This window comes from Cydia pomonella, chromosome 8 (assembly GCF_033807575.1).
Source record: "Cydia pomonella isolate Wapato2018A chromosome 8, ilCydPomo1, whole genome shotgun sequence".
Taxonomy (NCBI): Eukaryota; Metazoa; Arthropoda; class Insecta; order Lepidoptera; family Tortricidae; genus Cydia; species Cydia pomonella.
The window spans coordinates 4,703,816-4,720,158 of NC_084710.1; the positions used below are offsets into that span (position 1 = coordinate 4,703,816).

The following is a 16,343-nucleotide window of genomic DNA, read 5'->3' on the forward strand; positions in this document are numbered from 1 at the left end:
AAAATTTATTGTTTTTTTTCTATTTTTGTGTGAAAATCTTAATGCGGTTCATAGAATACATCCAGTTACTAAGTTTGAACAGTATAGCTCTTATAGTTTCGGACATGACGAATCTATAAGGGTTCCGTTTTTTGCCATTTGGCTACGGAACCCTAAAAATGGACATACACCACATCCAACATCGCACTCTCACATTGATTCAAATAGGCTCATTTTTTATTTGCCAAATTTTCATTCGTAATTTTTTATAGAGATGCAACGAATAGTGGCTTGCTGCTTGCCGAATACCGAATATCCAGCGGAGTCATCGGCCGAATAGCCGAATATTCGGCTAAAAGTTTTACCTAAAATGAAGTAAATTCGAAAGCGCGCGTGCGTGCGCTGCGCAATTTGCAATTTGTTTCTCGCTGTAGGCAGTCTTTGATAGAAATTGCGCTGCACGCAGTGCGTATTGAATTGCGGACATTGCGGTGCATTAGTTTTCGGTGTGTGTGTAAAAAAAAATTGGATTATTTTTTAAAGGTATGCTGATCTTAATAATTGATTACTTAAAGTTTGTTACTTTTTTTACCCCTTTACCCATTATCGTGTTAACGTACTATTCAGTATCCGGCCGAATACCATACCACTATTCAGTTTTCGCCGAATAGTGAATTTGTGGTCGAATAGGCCGGATACCGAATAGTGGCCGAATATTCTTTGCATCTCTAATTTTTTCAAAAACAATCAGAAGATCAGTTTTTTTACGAAGTCGAAATACTTCCTTGATCTTTGTTTTAAACGCAAAATACAAAAAAAAACTTACAAGTAACATACAGCTAGAAAAATTTACACACAAAACCATCATAACATCGAAATAAACTACGAGCACACTACTAAATAAACTACCTTATTCTAAAAGACCTCCGCGAGCTGTACCGGGTGCAAAGGTGTCCATCACACTTGCCGCTTTACCACGTTGGATAGCGATGGCCAACCTTTAAACCAGGCACAAACCCGAATTTAAATTAGCCTTTTATTTGATGTTTTTATTTATATTTTAGGTGTATTCGAACAAATGAAAATTAGACAGGATATCAATAGTTTTCCCGTTTTCAAGACATATGGTGAAATAAAGTTAACAAGCTTGTTACTCATGATAACTATGATAAGACTTAAGTGCTCCTACATTTCGCGCTAACATTTTAATATGTTATGCGCTCTTAAACCTCTTTAAGAGGTTAAGTGGCTTTTAATTAGCAGCCATGAAGAAATTCCTCGGGAACGAAAATTACCTACCTCGTTTAATTGTGGTATTAGCTACTTAAAGCTAAGAAAGAAAAAGAATAGGTATTGCAACTGCAAGATTTGGAAAACTAACTTTGTTATTGAGCTAACGTAGGTATATGTAGATGTTGAGATAGCTACCATAAGATTGAGACATAACTAAATACTGACATATCGAATTAAACAAGGTTATGTTGTTTTTTAACCCCCTTATTCATAAAACTTTAGATATAAATTGGTTAAATTATGTTTTATCCTTTTCTTGCAAATTGATGTCAAAATGACAAAAGATTCATAGTTAATTCAGGCTTGTAATGCGTTTATGAATAACGCCATAAGTAATTATATTCAATTTTACAAGTGTAAGGCTATAAGGCTTAAAGGCTTTAAGATAAAACTATTATAATATAGCTTGGTATGAGTCGCTTGTCATGTCATAGAAGCGCCTTGGCCTAGCAGTAAGAGCGTGTGACTTGCAATCCGGAGGTCGCGGGTTCAAACCCCGGCTCGTACCAATGAGTTTTTCGGTACTTATGTACGAAATATCATTTGATATTCACCCTTTTCGGTGAAGAAAAACATCGCGAGGAAACCGGACTAAACCCACCTAGGTGTTATTGACGGAGTGAAGTGCACTGTCTATGATTTGAATTTTTTCTTCAAATATTCTAGGTATTGTAGCACCACCTAATTAAGGTTTTTTGACGGACACTTTTTGGTACATGGAGATTGTATTCCTTACCTCCACCTTCCATACTCTGAGTAGGATGGTCAGATGGCAGTCGCTTTCGTAAAACTAGTGCCAACGCCAATTCTCGGGATTAGTTGCCAAGCGGATCCTAGACTCCTCCCATGAGCCTTGGCAAATTGCCGGGACAACGCGTGGAAGATGATGAGTCGTTTGTCAGTGGAGCAAAGAGATCATACTGTCTTTTTCTTAAGAATTATAACCCAAAAATGACTGGTTGTATTGTTATTTTTATTCTACTGTTACTAATAATATTTGTCTGTCAGACTATATTTTATACATAGATAACGTCAACGCCTGAAGGGGTAATGGATGAGCCAGATTCTTTTCTATTTCTAAATCGCTGCGAAGACCTATTTAAATAGCTAGTAGGTAGATTTACTGTCTTCCGGCTCTACTAAAAACTAGTTTTTGCAGCAGAAATAAAAATGTCCTAAGGAAGCGAGGTCGCGAGGACAGCACAATACACTCAGCTAAGAGGTAGCCTTTTTCCCATGCGGTCAAGCACTAAATCAATTAGTATGGCACAAGCTCGCAGACGTCTGACGTGGCAAATTCAATTTATATTCAGATCTCTCTGAAATAGAATTGAAACTTGGATTGCGGCAGGTGGAGGTGGACAAATGCGGGCAGGATTACCCGTAATAGAAACCAGACCGGTGTGTCTCGGGGGAATACTGCACAATACCTGTGCCGCGGTATGTTTGAAACAAGGGAAAAGAGGCAACAACATGCGTTGCTTTAATTAATGTTAGGAATTTGATTACTGTTTACTGTATTGTATTATTTGGTACAAGTATGAATTGAATTATAGTTTACGCTTTTTTTGAGTACAATAGCAGTTCTATTCGCTGTCATTTTTTTAAACAAATCGTAGGTTATTACTAAAGTGAGTTAGTATTAAAGTTTTATGTGTTTGTAAAGGTATCGATCAGATTCAAACTACACCCGCATTACTGCAGTAGTTTTGCCAGTGTATTTTTACCATACTTTATGTCTTTTTTTACTAGAGCAGGCCAAAATGGTTTGCTGAATTTTGACGTATGTAGATACTTACTCAAAGTGTCATCAGATTGTGTCAGTTGTGAAAGTAAAATTAAGTAACAAGCAATTTAAATAATATTCAATTAAAATGCAAATTCTAACTATAGACGGCTTAAGTAAAAGTTAAACATACCTACCCATCACTTGCGCATAATAAGTTTTGAAGTTCAGTACTTGAATTACGATACTACTCAAACTAGGTCTGATAGAGCCCCGTCTCGGATCGAAGATAATTACTCAAATTGCACCAGACAGTTGAGATGGGTGTTGCTAGAATTAGGATTATCGTTTCTTACTATATAACAACCAGTGAACATTCCGTTTTAGTTAAGTTGTATAAATGATGAGAATGATAATGGAGTGGAGAGAGGGTGGACCATCAGCCATTTAATATCCACATCAAATTATGCACTTGGACAACCAATACACGAGACACCTTCTGACACATGACTCATACAATTTGTTAGTATATAATTAATAAAGTATACATAAAGGGCTGCAGGAAACATGCATCTCACAGTAGTGCTTCAAGTATAAACAGTCGAACCTGTCCGCTGCTGAGCGCAGGATGGGCATAGCTACTATTAAAACACTATAATAAATAATAATAATCAGTAAAGGTGCTCATTGTACATTGGTTTGATAAAGTGTTATATAACATTATGAATCTTCTGTAGCATAACATTTTATCACAAACTGCAACAAAAGTTACGCATTGTTATCATGTTATGTACTTAACGTTGTATAATTGATAATTTTATCCAACAAATTACAACACAACACTGTAACAAATTGTAACTTTTGTTGTAAAATGTTTTATAACATTATGATATGTTATAAGCGCTCCCACACAGAACACTTGAGAAAAATTGTTACAATTTGTGATAAAGTTATAAAACAATTGTCATACAACATCTATTTTGTTGTACAACATGTTATGCATTTTTGAACAGTATGGGAGCATTTCATACATGTAACAATTTGTAACAAATGCTATAAAATGTTAGTGAATGTTATCGCTGTAACGTTATATAACTCTTTGTAGCACCAATGTGGGTGCTTAAGGTCAGGTGGTGTAAGAGAAACTCTGGGACAAAAGAAACACTTGTAGGAAATCTTCAGAGTCGGACCACGCTCAGTTTTCATTCCATCAGGTACGACAATTATGGAACTTACAGGGATATGAATGCATTCTTATTTAATAGTTTGTGCGTGCAAAGACTGCAAAGTTAACGTGATCAGAGTACGGTTTTGCCCAGAGCAACATAAACTATGTTTACCGCCCACGTGACCTTAAATTGAGATCTAAAAACAAATCTCGAACACATTACTATAACTTAAATTCTACACTAAAACTCTGTGGACATTTTGGAAACATCGCCGTAATTTTGATACTAGCAAAAAGAGATCGTATCTGGTCTACTTTTTCTATTAGAATATGACGTTTTGTATTCGGAAGTGAATTCCCACAGCTGTATTCCGTTCGCTTATAAAACACAGGCGAGCGTTTGTTTTGGGCGTACCAGTAAAGGCGTGACCTGAAATACTATGTAGATATAACATTTATATCTCGTGGTTACGCCAGATACATTCTTGCATTACGGGCTTGTTATCGGGCACCCAATAGTCGTAGAATTATGGTTTTTGGACGTATGGAGAATCTAGAGAGTTCGGAAAGTTTCGGACTTTTGCTTCCCTAGGACTCTGCCCGTGGCCACCACACCACACCACAATAAAAAAAAAATATTTCATACTAAAGGTCCATGTATGTATGTATGTATATACTTTATTGTCCATAGAAATAAAAACACGAAAAACACAGTTACAGAGTAAATTAAATACAACAAAGGCGAACTTATCCCTGTATGGGATCTCTTCCAGTTAACCTCCATACATGGTTAGTAAACATTAAAAACAAATCTTATTACTAGTGTTAGCACAATATAAAAACTATATAGAACTAAAACTAAAACCTAATCAGTGGCCGCATGCAGTCTGCCAACGATTGAGCATGGGGCCATTTTCGCGTTCCATAAACACGATCAGAATGCTGTTGGGGCTGCCGCGAAGGCGACGCATCAGTGAGGCTCACCTCTTGCGCATTATCGCCGCAAAGCTGTCAATTTGTGCCTCCGCAAACATACCAGAGGCACTACAAAATCGCGCGGCAACCCCATCAACACCCGGAACGCGTTATTATATTGGACACGGTCCACAGGCTGCATGTATAGAATGACTGACAGTATGCTTTGAAAAGTGTAATTTGTGCGGTACTTGAACTTAGTGACAAAGTTTAAGGGGACATCGTAGAGTGTCACTAACGGTACAGTCGGATAACTTTTTCTACCAGTCTTAAAAATCATCACTTCGCTCTTTTTGACATTATACCTGAGTCCATGGGCCACATCATAGGATTCGCATATTTTTATCAGCCTTCTCATTGCATCGATTGAAGGGCCGAGCAGCACCATGTCATCAGCGTAACTAAAGTTGTTGGCGGCAACTCCGTCAATGTGACATCCGGCATAGGTACTGCTCAGCTCCTCGATGAGTTGGTTGACATACAAATTAAACAGTTTGGGGGAAGACAGCCCACCCTGTCTCACCCCACACATTAAGTTATATTTATTCGAAATTGTGTTACCCCATCTTACAACATTATTTTGATGTAAATACCAATATTTAAACAAAGCTATCACTTCCCTAGGTACTTCCGTAGGCTCATTTCGTAATTTGGCCCATGGCCTTGAATTAAAGACGCGAAGATATCGGGCTTGATTGCTTGATACCTATCTGAGCCGGCTACAAAGTAAGCGTTCACCTTCGCTCGGGAAGCAAATAGGATAAGCAGACAGTCTCTGCGGTACCTACGTCCAACTTCAGGTACACGACACGACGGCCGCTCCCGCCGCAGCACTTGCTAACTTTTTGCAATTTCCTTAGAAAAACTTCTGTGAGAATGGTAATATCTTAGCATGTATTAGTCTTTTACATTTGTTAGCAGATTGTATTAGGTTTTCATATGAAATAATTCAAAATACATCCCACGTTGTTTGATGTTGGCAGTGTTGACCGAAACGTTAAAGCAATTAAAAATTATTGGCCATTAACCATTGTAAATTGAACCGTAACCGTAACGCACGATTACAGTTTACGGTTCAATTTGTAATGGTTAATGGTTAATTGCAATTAACGTTCGGCCAACACTGAATGTTGGAGTCTCTCATTGGCCACGTCGGGATATATCTTAAATTAATTATAAGTCCGCGATATTATCCGCTTAAATAGTTTTATTTCAAAAAAAATTAACTCTTCCGTATCAACCAATAGATACATATATGTAAAAAACGTTGGAATAATTAGATTACTTAGATTAAATATTGTTGTGTGAATACTTATGAACAACATTACTGGCCACAAAAGCAAGAAGGCAGGTGCAGCAGCTGAGGCTGATCCTAAGTTCAAGCACGGCAAATACGCCAACCGAGGACCAGCGTATGACTTTCTTCCGTTTGCTGTCGATATGGCTGAGCCATGGTGCGCCGAGGCCAAGAAGCTGGTTAGGAAGATTTGGCGCTAGTTGAGGGACAAAGGCTGCGACTCCCGGGCTGGATCTTATCTGGTCCAACAAATATTCTTAGCCACTCAGCGTGGCAGCCGCCGGCATATTGGAACGTTTAGGACAGGTAGGGAACAGTTCGAGGCTTAAAAGTAAATATTTGACGGGGCTAGTTTGTGGAGTATTTTTCATTTTTTCTGCAAGAAATAATAATCTAGTATAAAACCCTTCACTGCCTGCCAGTAAATAACCAGTTGATCCACTAGTTGGTAATACATCGCTATAATCCCGGCTACAAGCGGATTACTGCGTCCTAAAAGATTACCCATGCCGCGATGCGATAATGCCCTCCTAATTAAATAGGTATTTAGATGCATATTACTATGCTCATTCGTTCCATTACTCCCAGACATTTATATTAGGTATTTAATTTTACCAAAAACTATAATTAGATTAGAGAGAGAGAGAGAGAGAGAGAGAGAGAGAGAGAGACCTAGGGTAAGCCGAGGCTAATCGGATCAAATTAATAAATTTAAAATGTCTGTTGATATTTAAAATATTGCCTATGGTCTGGCGTCGTATGAGGAGCGCCAGTAGGTGCAATTATAGTGAGTCAGTGCAATATTTCAAATATCAACGGATTTTTCACCTTGATCACTTTTACTCGGTCTACCCTCCTCTTTATCCCTTGGACAATTCTCTAATGGTGGTTTAGGGTTGCAATTAAGTACGAGGAAGAGGATACTAAGAAAGGAAGGGGGTTTGGTTCATTCTGACTACTTTATCGTCGTTGTCGACTACATCTGTATGAAGTCGTAGACAGACGCTAGTATATGTTTATGCATTATAATCATTCAACAAAGGTACAGTCAGCAAAACTATTAGCTTAGCACCCCTGCACACAAGAATGTTCTCATTTAATAGTATAGCTAACTGTACCTTTTGTTTGAAAACTATACAAATTGTGAAGGAAAGCACATTAGCGTTGCAATTAGGTGTAAAGTCTCTCTGTACGATGAGTCGCAGATTACGCAGGTGATTTTAACAGATAAACCACTCTAAAACAAGACGTTACCGAATTAATATTGTTAAGTATTTCATTCCTGTGCAAAAGGAATTCCTACGCATCATTAGATTTGGTTTTCTTAATCATCGGCTGCAAAAGTGCATGGCAACTTTATGAATGAATTCTATTTATAAATGCGTCCATGCAATTTTGCAGCTCGATGTAAAAAATCTTTTCTATTTCAAGTCCGTTTAATGACTAAGACAACCAAATCTAAAGATGCGTAGGATTCAATGGCGTTTAAATTTTAACAATTTTATTCTGTATGTAAATATTGCCTGAATCAATAGGCACGTTGGGATAATTTTAGACACATATATTTCTTCGAATCTGATCTTGAAACTCCGCTTCGTTGATCTGGATAATAGAAAGATTCGTTATTTATTTCACTGAATTGCCGATGGCTTGTTGGCACGAATGGAACGATAAAAAAGGACATTTTCTTAATTTTTAGGGTTCCATACCTCAAAAGGGAAAAAACAGAACCCTTATCACTTTGTTGTCCATCTGTGTGTCTGTCGGTCAATATTCGTTATTTCGGGAACGCGTGGAGGTATCGAGTTGAAATTAAAACCATATACAGTTCCTTGAAGCTGTTAAAAAAGTTGTCCTGCTGTTTGTCCTAGAACTATGAAATTTGTTAAGAAGTAATTTAATGAAAATCTTTTTGGTGATTTTTAAAACTTGTTATAATATGTACCTACAAATTTGTATGGATCCCTCGGTGGGTGAGTCCGACTCGAACTAGTCTGGTTTTTGAAATAAAAATTTAAAAATGAGAAGAGTGTGTGTGAGAGAGAGAGAGAGAGAGAGAGAGAGGGAGATGTCGTGACTCCTGAATACTATCACTCTACCAACAGAACTACCGAGACTTACATGTCTGATGATGAATTTTCCATCATATCCTTAATTTATTTATTTAATACACTTCTTAGTGAGGTGCTTAGCGATATCTAATGTAAGAAATCTTCTTCATTTACATACCGACATAGACCTGTGAAATTGTTAGGTCGATTCTAAATTTTAAAATGTAACATGATTTTCTTTTGTTTTGATACGACTGTGACACGAACCGCAGTTCAACTTGTGCGCACCAACACGTACGAGCGAGATACTTTACTAAATGACTCGCAGTGCCAAGAAGCGCGTACGGTCAAGCGGTCGTATCATATCAATACCATAACAGACTTTTAAATCCGAAATCCGAATACTGCTTTTGGTTTGCAAAATAGTGAATATCTGCTGTTCATGGTTTAATCTAAACAGTGATAATGGATGTTAGTGGAGATGAACGCTATGCGAGGTGGGAAGAGGACCTCGCCTGAGAAGTTTTAGACTAGCGATAGTATTCCAGTCGCTTGCTAAACGAACGTTGGATCGAACCAGTGGTTCACCCCTCCGGCCGCGTTGTCCGACTGTTTCGTCCGACATGTCGGAGGAAAGGGTTTTAATTCCTCGCTGTCCAATCACTCGCACTATAAAGAAATTAGTTGAACGATCGAACCACGACTAATTCCCAAATTCCACAGTTCGATCATCGAATCACGAGGAATTCTAAAATTCCATTTAGTTCGATCGCCGAATCGTGAAGAACTTTAAAATTCCACTTAGTTTGACTATAGAGCTACGAGAAAATGGTTATTTGAAACCCGTTTTTTAAAAGACCTATCCAACGATACCCAACACTATTGGGTCAAAGCAAAACATTAAAAAAAACATTTTATATGGGAGGTTTTTTTTAAGTTTTTATTTTACCGTTCTGTTGCCATGCCTGATTTATTTATCCATGCCAAATGGCAGCTTTCTATCACTAATGACCACGGAGCAAAGCCGAGGACGGACGGACAGACGGCCATGGCGAAACCATAAGGATTTCTAGGTAACTACGAAACCCTAAAAAAGAATTAGATACAACTTGCTAAGTAGTACGTAGTAAGTAAGTAAGTTTCACTACCTTCCCTAATTTTTATGTCAAATTTTGATGATTTTAATTGTTTTTAGAAAAACGTCTGAAGTTACAACAAAACTACCAATGATTTTTTACCTACATAAGCCTACTTGACTATTACAGGTATATCTATCCCTTTTCCTAAAAAGGAAAGAGGATGGGTACGGTTGAAGTTTTGTAACCTGTACGACATATTTACGTCGAATAGACTCAAGTGCCGTGCGTGTACGTTCCTTTCCTTGACTGACTTTAATTGTAAAGGATCTTATAACCAAAAAATATTTTGATCTACATAGTTCAATTCTTCTTCACTCGGTAATGAGAATGCGTTGCTAGCTTACAGGAACTTCGTCAAACTACAAGTTCATTTAATGTAATGTAGGTATCAACTGTGACGCAGGACAGAGTTGTTCTAATAGGTTAATGCAATGTTTCTGTTTAGTACTAGACCTTAATGCAGAAAGTTCTGTATATATAATGTGGATGTTTCTGGGCTGTTTGTATCAATAACCCGCCAAATGTCACTGTGGAAATCACCCCCTCGTAAGTAGTATGTTCTAAAAGTTAAATTACATTTTTGATAAATATTTACAACATAATTTTGTACAAAAACCCTAGATTATAGTAGTTTATGCGACTGCTACATAATGAAAGGGATTAAAACACAAGTGTGGGTTTAAGAAACGAACGAAGTGAGTTTCTTAAAAGGACCATACTAGTGTTTCAATGCCTAACTATGTAGAGTTACATGCACTATTTTATCTACATACATATTATAAACTTTCTATGATATGTTCACTAACCCAAATTACAGCCGCAGAACTCGCGGATATGTGGCGGCGTCGCCGAAATATCTTTATGGCTCATTTTAAACGAAACTTTTGCCATAGTTACTTTAAAAACAATAAAACAAACTCATTTTATACTTACCTAAAACTAATTAAAAGGTAAACTGTACGTCAAATGGCGGTATGTCACGCATTCGTAGCTTTTTTTTTAAAATTCAGAGACAAACTAGGGTCGGGGGTCTATTTCCGTATTGTTCAATACAAACTAACATGCGAGATTTGTCAAAATTGTATACAATTTACATTTCATGTCAAAAAAAAAGGCATCTCGACTGATATTAGAATAGAGGTCAAATCGATTTGTTTTTTTTCAGAGATGTTCGAAATTTGAATGTCATTACCAAATCGATTTTGATGTACTTAAGTACTTAACCCTTCAACCTTAATCATTTTCCATAAGAATTCCATTTCCATATTCCCGCTTATTTTTTTTTATTCGTATGGTATACTCCCATTACATCCGTGGAAGTTGAAAAATCTTTTAGTCAATAAAAGTGGATTTTTTCAAAGACTCAAAGCAGTTTCCCGTCCGAATTTATGTAAAAAAATTGATAGATTACTTCGAGAATCATGTAAAAAAAAACCTGTATGGTGATTTTATTGTGCGATGGCCATTTGGAGGGCAATCTCGGTATATTTGTGTATACATTACTACTTACTTACTTTTAAATATAAAGTATGTAGGTAATTTTTTTTATACCACGACGGTGGCAAACAAGCATACGGCCCGCCTGATGGTAAGCAGTCACCGCAGCCTATGGACGCCTGCAACTCCTGAGGTGTTACATGCGCGTTGCCGATCCTTTAAAAACCTGTACACTCCTTTTTTGAAGAACCCCATACTGTAGACCCTACTGTAAATTGATAGTTTCGTAATTCTTGTTCATTTACTTATTTTCAAACATGTCACATTTGTTTAAGACATTATTATGACAGTTATAAGATATCGATAATACAATATATCGATAAACTAAATATCGGAAGGAAGTCTCTTGCGTTGCCTTGTTCATGGAAAAAAAATCTCTAGGTATATTTATTGTATAGGTATGTGTAGATAAAAATATTTGGTAATAGCCTGGTTAGGTACCCGTACGAGTAGGTAAAATAGGTATTCCATCAAAGCCAAATATGATACCTATCAGCGGGACAACGTAATCATGTTAATGGAATAACTACATTCCTATAATAAATTTGCTGGTTAATTTTGCCTAATGGGCAATCATTACTTTGTACCTGAACTTATTTACATCGCTATAGTGTAACACAATTGTTTACTGAATTAAAATAGAATACGTAGATCGAGGTGGAATCATTGAAAATTTGACTGTTAAATATTGACTGATGAGGCGTTAGAACCAACTGCATGAACCCAACGGCCCAACGCATCATCGAAATAGATTATATTAATTAGTTTTAGGTATTTATTGTTTTGTTTATATTGTACAGTAACTTATATATATAGATAGATAAATAACAATTGTTGTATGTACTAACACTATATACGAGTTTTTTGCTCGAAATAAAATGATTTCAGTTCAATTCAATTCAATTTCTTTATTTCTTAATTAAATTTTTGTATACACTAATAAAACGCATTAGTTCCATTATTTTCAAAACTGAAAGTACTAGAATATAAACATGATTTCATATTAGCAACACACACTCGTACTTGAGCGCAGTAGTATTTCTCCAACATTTCCAAACATTCCAGATTTTCAAGTCTGCAGTATTTTATCCTTGTTAGATTTCTGAAAATTAAAAAATATATATATGAAAGAATAAAGGAAACAAAATAGGTACAAGCTTTTTTGTCTGATCTCCATGCAAATGTAAATTCCTCATTTTCCTATCTGGTTATTGACATTTTTTTTTACATAATTTGATGATGCCCGTACGTTTGACTTTTTTCGATTTTTTGATTATTGTAAGAATTAGGAGCGAAAAACAGATTTCATACAAGTTTTGTAAATACTCTTATAATAATTAAAAATCAAACGTAGGGGCATAGCTGTGGTTGATATATAACAAATAGTGTCTAAATATTTCCAATAATATGAATATCCACAGAGGAAAATTTGTATATTTGTACGGGTCCTCTTAAGAGTTATGTTTGTCCTAAGATACTGGAATAAGCTGTGGTTACCTATAATTGGACAAACATCTACCCTTAATGTTATGTAAGCTACGGATTATTTTTTCATGATCTTGTCTATTGGTGAACCTAAATAAATTAAAAAAAAGAGTCCGCTCAATCTAATTTTGTAGAGATTTGGTAGTAACAATGTACTTGATATTAGTGTTGGACGAAACCACTTAGACTCCATATAATTATTTTTCAGCAAAGGACACAACAATCTTTCATTTTGTAGAAACAAAATCTTAACTAGCATAGCTAAAATTATTAGTAACTCTTTAAAGACTTAAATATGTTTTAAATTGGCAACTTCATGCAATTTACCTGTATCACGCTCCGTTTACAGCAATCCGGGCAAAGCCAATCTCCAAGTGGCGGGATTGTGATCCCCACACACGAGAAATGGTACCATTGTAACGCGCATTGTGGCCCGTCGCACCCAATCATAGGCGACGAGATATTCCTCCCGCAGTAGCAGTACTCGGTCTCGCGCTCCGAGTAATACTGCGAGTCTTCTGACGACACTGACTCATTATCATCATCATCATCAATAGGTAGCACGTTGCATTGGTGATCGGCGTACACCCAACGCTTGAGGCCGCAGCTACACCAAACGCTCTCAGTACCATGCCGCCAATATAGGTGCTCCAACAGTTGCTTGTAGCCTTGGTAACATACTTGGCATTTAACGCATGGGTATATGGATGACAACAAAGCGTTTGTACTCATATCGGATAACTGGGACGGTACTGGGAAAGCACTGAGTTGGTTTCAATATTTATTATCTATAGGTTAATACTTTGCACCCGATCAGTCTTGCTTGTTTTTGACACACTGCTAAGCGAGAATTTCACGTATTGTCATATAAAGGAAAGTTCACGTTCGTAATATTTGGGTTTTATCTTCGAGGAAAACTCTAAACGATTTCAATATTTATTGTTAACTTTACTGATCACTCATTTGCTCGTGTTCAATGGAATACTGATATGAATTTGAGCTTACGGTGGGAAGTCATCGGTATTTATGAAATATTTTGACAATAACAAACTCATTTAAGTGGGGGTGCTCATTAAAATTTTGTCTTTTAATCCCATTAGTTAATGCCTCGGGTTAGGGTACATATTTATTTATGAGCGTTAATGACCTTTTATTAAATTACTGACAGATTTAACGTCATAATAATATGAGTGTGTGTGACACGCTATATCAGGGGCTCAGATCGACGTTCCTGTGTTGGAGCATTCCACGAGCTGTCCCGCACGGACGCATTTTATTTTTTGTGTTGCGACTTTTTTGTCGGCGTTTAAAGTAGGCGATTGGTTTCTATGTATATTTTTGACCATAAGTCACAGAAAAGGAAACTCTTGTACCTTCAAACCTTGATAAAATTCGCGTTTGTACGGGACAAAGGTAGACTATTTCATGGAATGCTCCTCCTCCACAGCTAAATAAATGATACGATTCTTTTGTTATTGATGTTATGAATATTTATTTATCGCGTACAATAAAGTGTTTACTTACTTACTCAATAAATCGACGGGAGATTGAATGTGGAACAAAAAATTTAATAGATAATTTAATGTCCGTGCTCTATAAATAGATATAAGTGAGTAGTACGTGACCACAACTACGTAGTTTACTACACTCTAAGTCTATTTAACGTAAAAATGCAATTTATAAAATTTCCTAGAAGCACTAACAGGTCCTTCGGGATAGTTTTCTTATTGAAGATCTTTGTTATTAGTTTGGTACTATTAGGTTAGTACTGATCAAGGTTATTATATCCCGGGGGTGTTACATTCCAGCGCCATTAATTTAGTTCCACATTTTTCTTCTCTCCTCCTCAAATTATTTAAGTTTTAGTATAAAGTTTTGGTATTAGCATAAGTACTATAAACATCATTATATTTATTATTATTTAAGTCTCAGGTCTGGAATTTTTTTGTAAAAATTTTACACAACACCTATTTCTCTCTCTCTATCTCTTATTTTGAATAGAATCGAAAACAACAAATTATCACTAACTGACTTTGGCAAGTGTGTCGCGGAAATTCATTACGAGGGTTTGCTTGGTTTGATTGCGTCACTTTCGTCACTCATATTAAGAAAAAATGTGTAACACGAATGGTAGAATAAAGATAGCTATAGCAAACCACCAAGTGAATTGGCAGCATAAAAAAGGTATAAACAAAATATATGTATCGTTCTTGGGGCTCAAGCAAACCCATTGCCATTTGGCGCCGTGCTCAGCACAGAATATTGTTTAATTTTCCCAAAACCTGCAAAGTTAAAGCACCACTTAGTCTACTTTTTATCTCGCTCCGGAGGGAAAAGATAAAACCGCGGGATCGAGGCGGAAGTCGGAAAACGCTTACTTAATGAAACATATCCAGAGAGAGCTTCATATTTTGTTTGGTCTGTTTCTGTAGGTATTATGTTGTTTCCGAGTAAAGAGTATTCAGAGAACCAACCAATGAATACGTTCAGTTAATCCTTTTCGTTGCCATTGAAATTATTCAGAATCGTCTTATCGAATATCAGGAAATATTACAATAGTTTTGTGATGACAACACAATTATATATACTAGGATTTTCCATATAGGTATGTAATCAGGGTAGTTTTGCACTGAAATAGGGTGTACATAAACTACGAGTATTGCCACCGTGCGAAGTGTATGGTGGGGGTAAGTAAAACGATCGCAGCGCATATAAGGTGGTAAAAATTGGCACAAACGGATGTTAGCGTCTTTAGCATTTCGTACTGGCTCGAAACGGAACTTTAATTTATGATTACTTCTGAAATAGTAATTTCAATTGTAATCTGTATGAAATGCTTAATATAACTCACGTATTTAATTTGATTTTATTACTGTATCCGTGTAAAAAGTTTTACAAACACCACATATTACGTGACATTTTTGTAAAAGATAAGAATGGTTATTCTTAAAAGATAGACATACACCACTGCGGATTTTTTTGTAGGTAGATAATTCCTACATACATTATGTTGTTATAAATTATTTACACTCTTAATTTAAATTAAGTTTAGATCGATTTAAGTCAATATGGAGCCACATAAAACCCGGTAAACATAATTAATCAATAGTCAATTTGTTAACGAGGGCTTAATAGGCAAATGTCAATAAAATATCGCTTGGGGAAACGTTTGCTGAGGCACATTCAGACGTATAAAAACCCTATAAATATCATAATTAACGAATCATCGCTATACATTGCGTGTAACACTGTAAGCAATTCTTAGTATGTTATTTTTTCAAATATATGATTATATATATTTTGAGCATTTTGTAAGATCGCGATTCTGTGAAACTGTCATTAGGATAAACATTTCTTAACGGTTTCTTAACCTTTTCGACGCCAACAATGTATATGTCACCGTCAACCGCATGTCTAACGCCAATGACGGATGAATCCGTCACAGACCACAGAGCAACATAGACCTACGTGCATATGCATAAATGCAACTTCGGTGACGTGGCGTCCGAGTACCAGCTTTTGTGTTTGAGACGGCGTCAAAGGCGTGATTTGTAGGCAAATCATTTTAAGTCGTCTTTTTTTAAAGATTTACAATTAATAATTAATAATAGAATGCAAAACAAATACGTTAATAAGTTTCCATTTTACTAAGTCTTTGATTTGACTCGGTTCTGCGAGTATTGGAACGGCCATTCGAACGTCAAAAAAAGAAGAAAAAAAAGAAAGAGAGATT

The 16,343-nt window shown here is 36.3% G+C and overlaps 1 protein-coding gene across 1 annotated transcript; it reads right to left on the reverse strand.

Annotated features, from left to right (window-relative positions):
• Positions 1-12,018: 12,018 nt before the first annotated feature.
• LOC133520409 (uncharacterized) lies at positions 12,019-15,463 on the reverse strand. The gene is made up of 2 exons (XM_061854802.1): positions 12,938-15,463; positions 12,019-12,227 (listed from the first exon to the last, which is right to left on the reverse strand). Exons 1-2 carry the CDS (start codon positions 13,340-13,342, stop codon positions 12,195-12,197), a joined length of 438 nt encoding a protein of 145 aa, XP_061710786.1. The 5' UTR covers positions 13,343-15,463; the 3' UTR covers positions 12,019-12,194.
• Positions 15,464-16,343: the final 880 nt, after the last annotated feature.

Coding starts and splice junctions, on each gene's coding strand:
- LOC133520409 (XM_061854802.1), bottom strand. CDS start 13,342: ATGAGTACAAACGCTTTGTTGTCATCCATATACCCATGCGTTAAATGC. Junction 12,228..12,937: donor GTAAACGGAGCGTGATACAG/GTAAATTGCATG, acceptor TTTAATTTTCAG/AAATCTAACAAGGATAAAAT.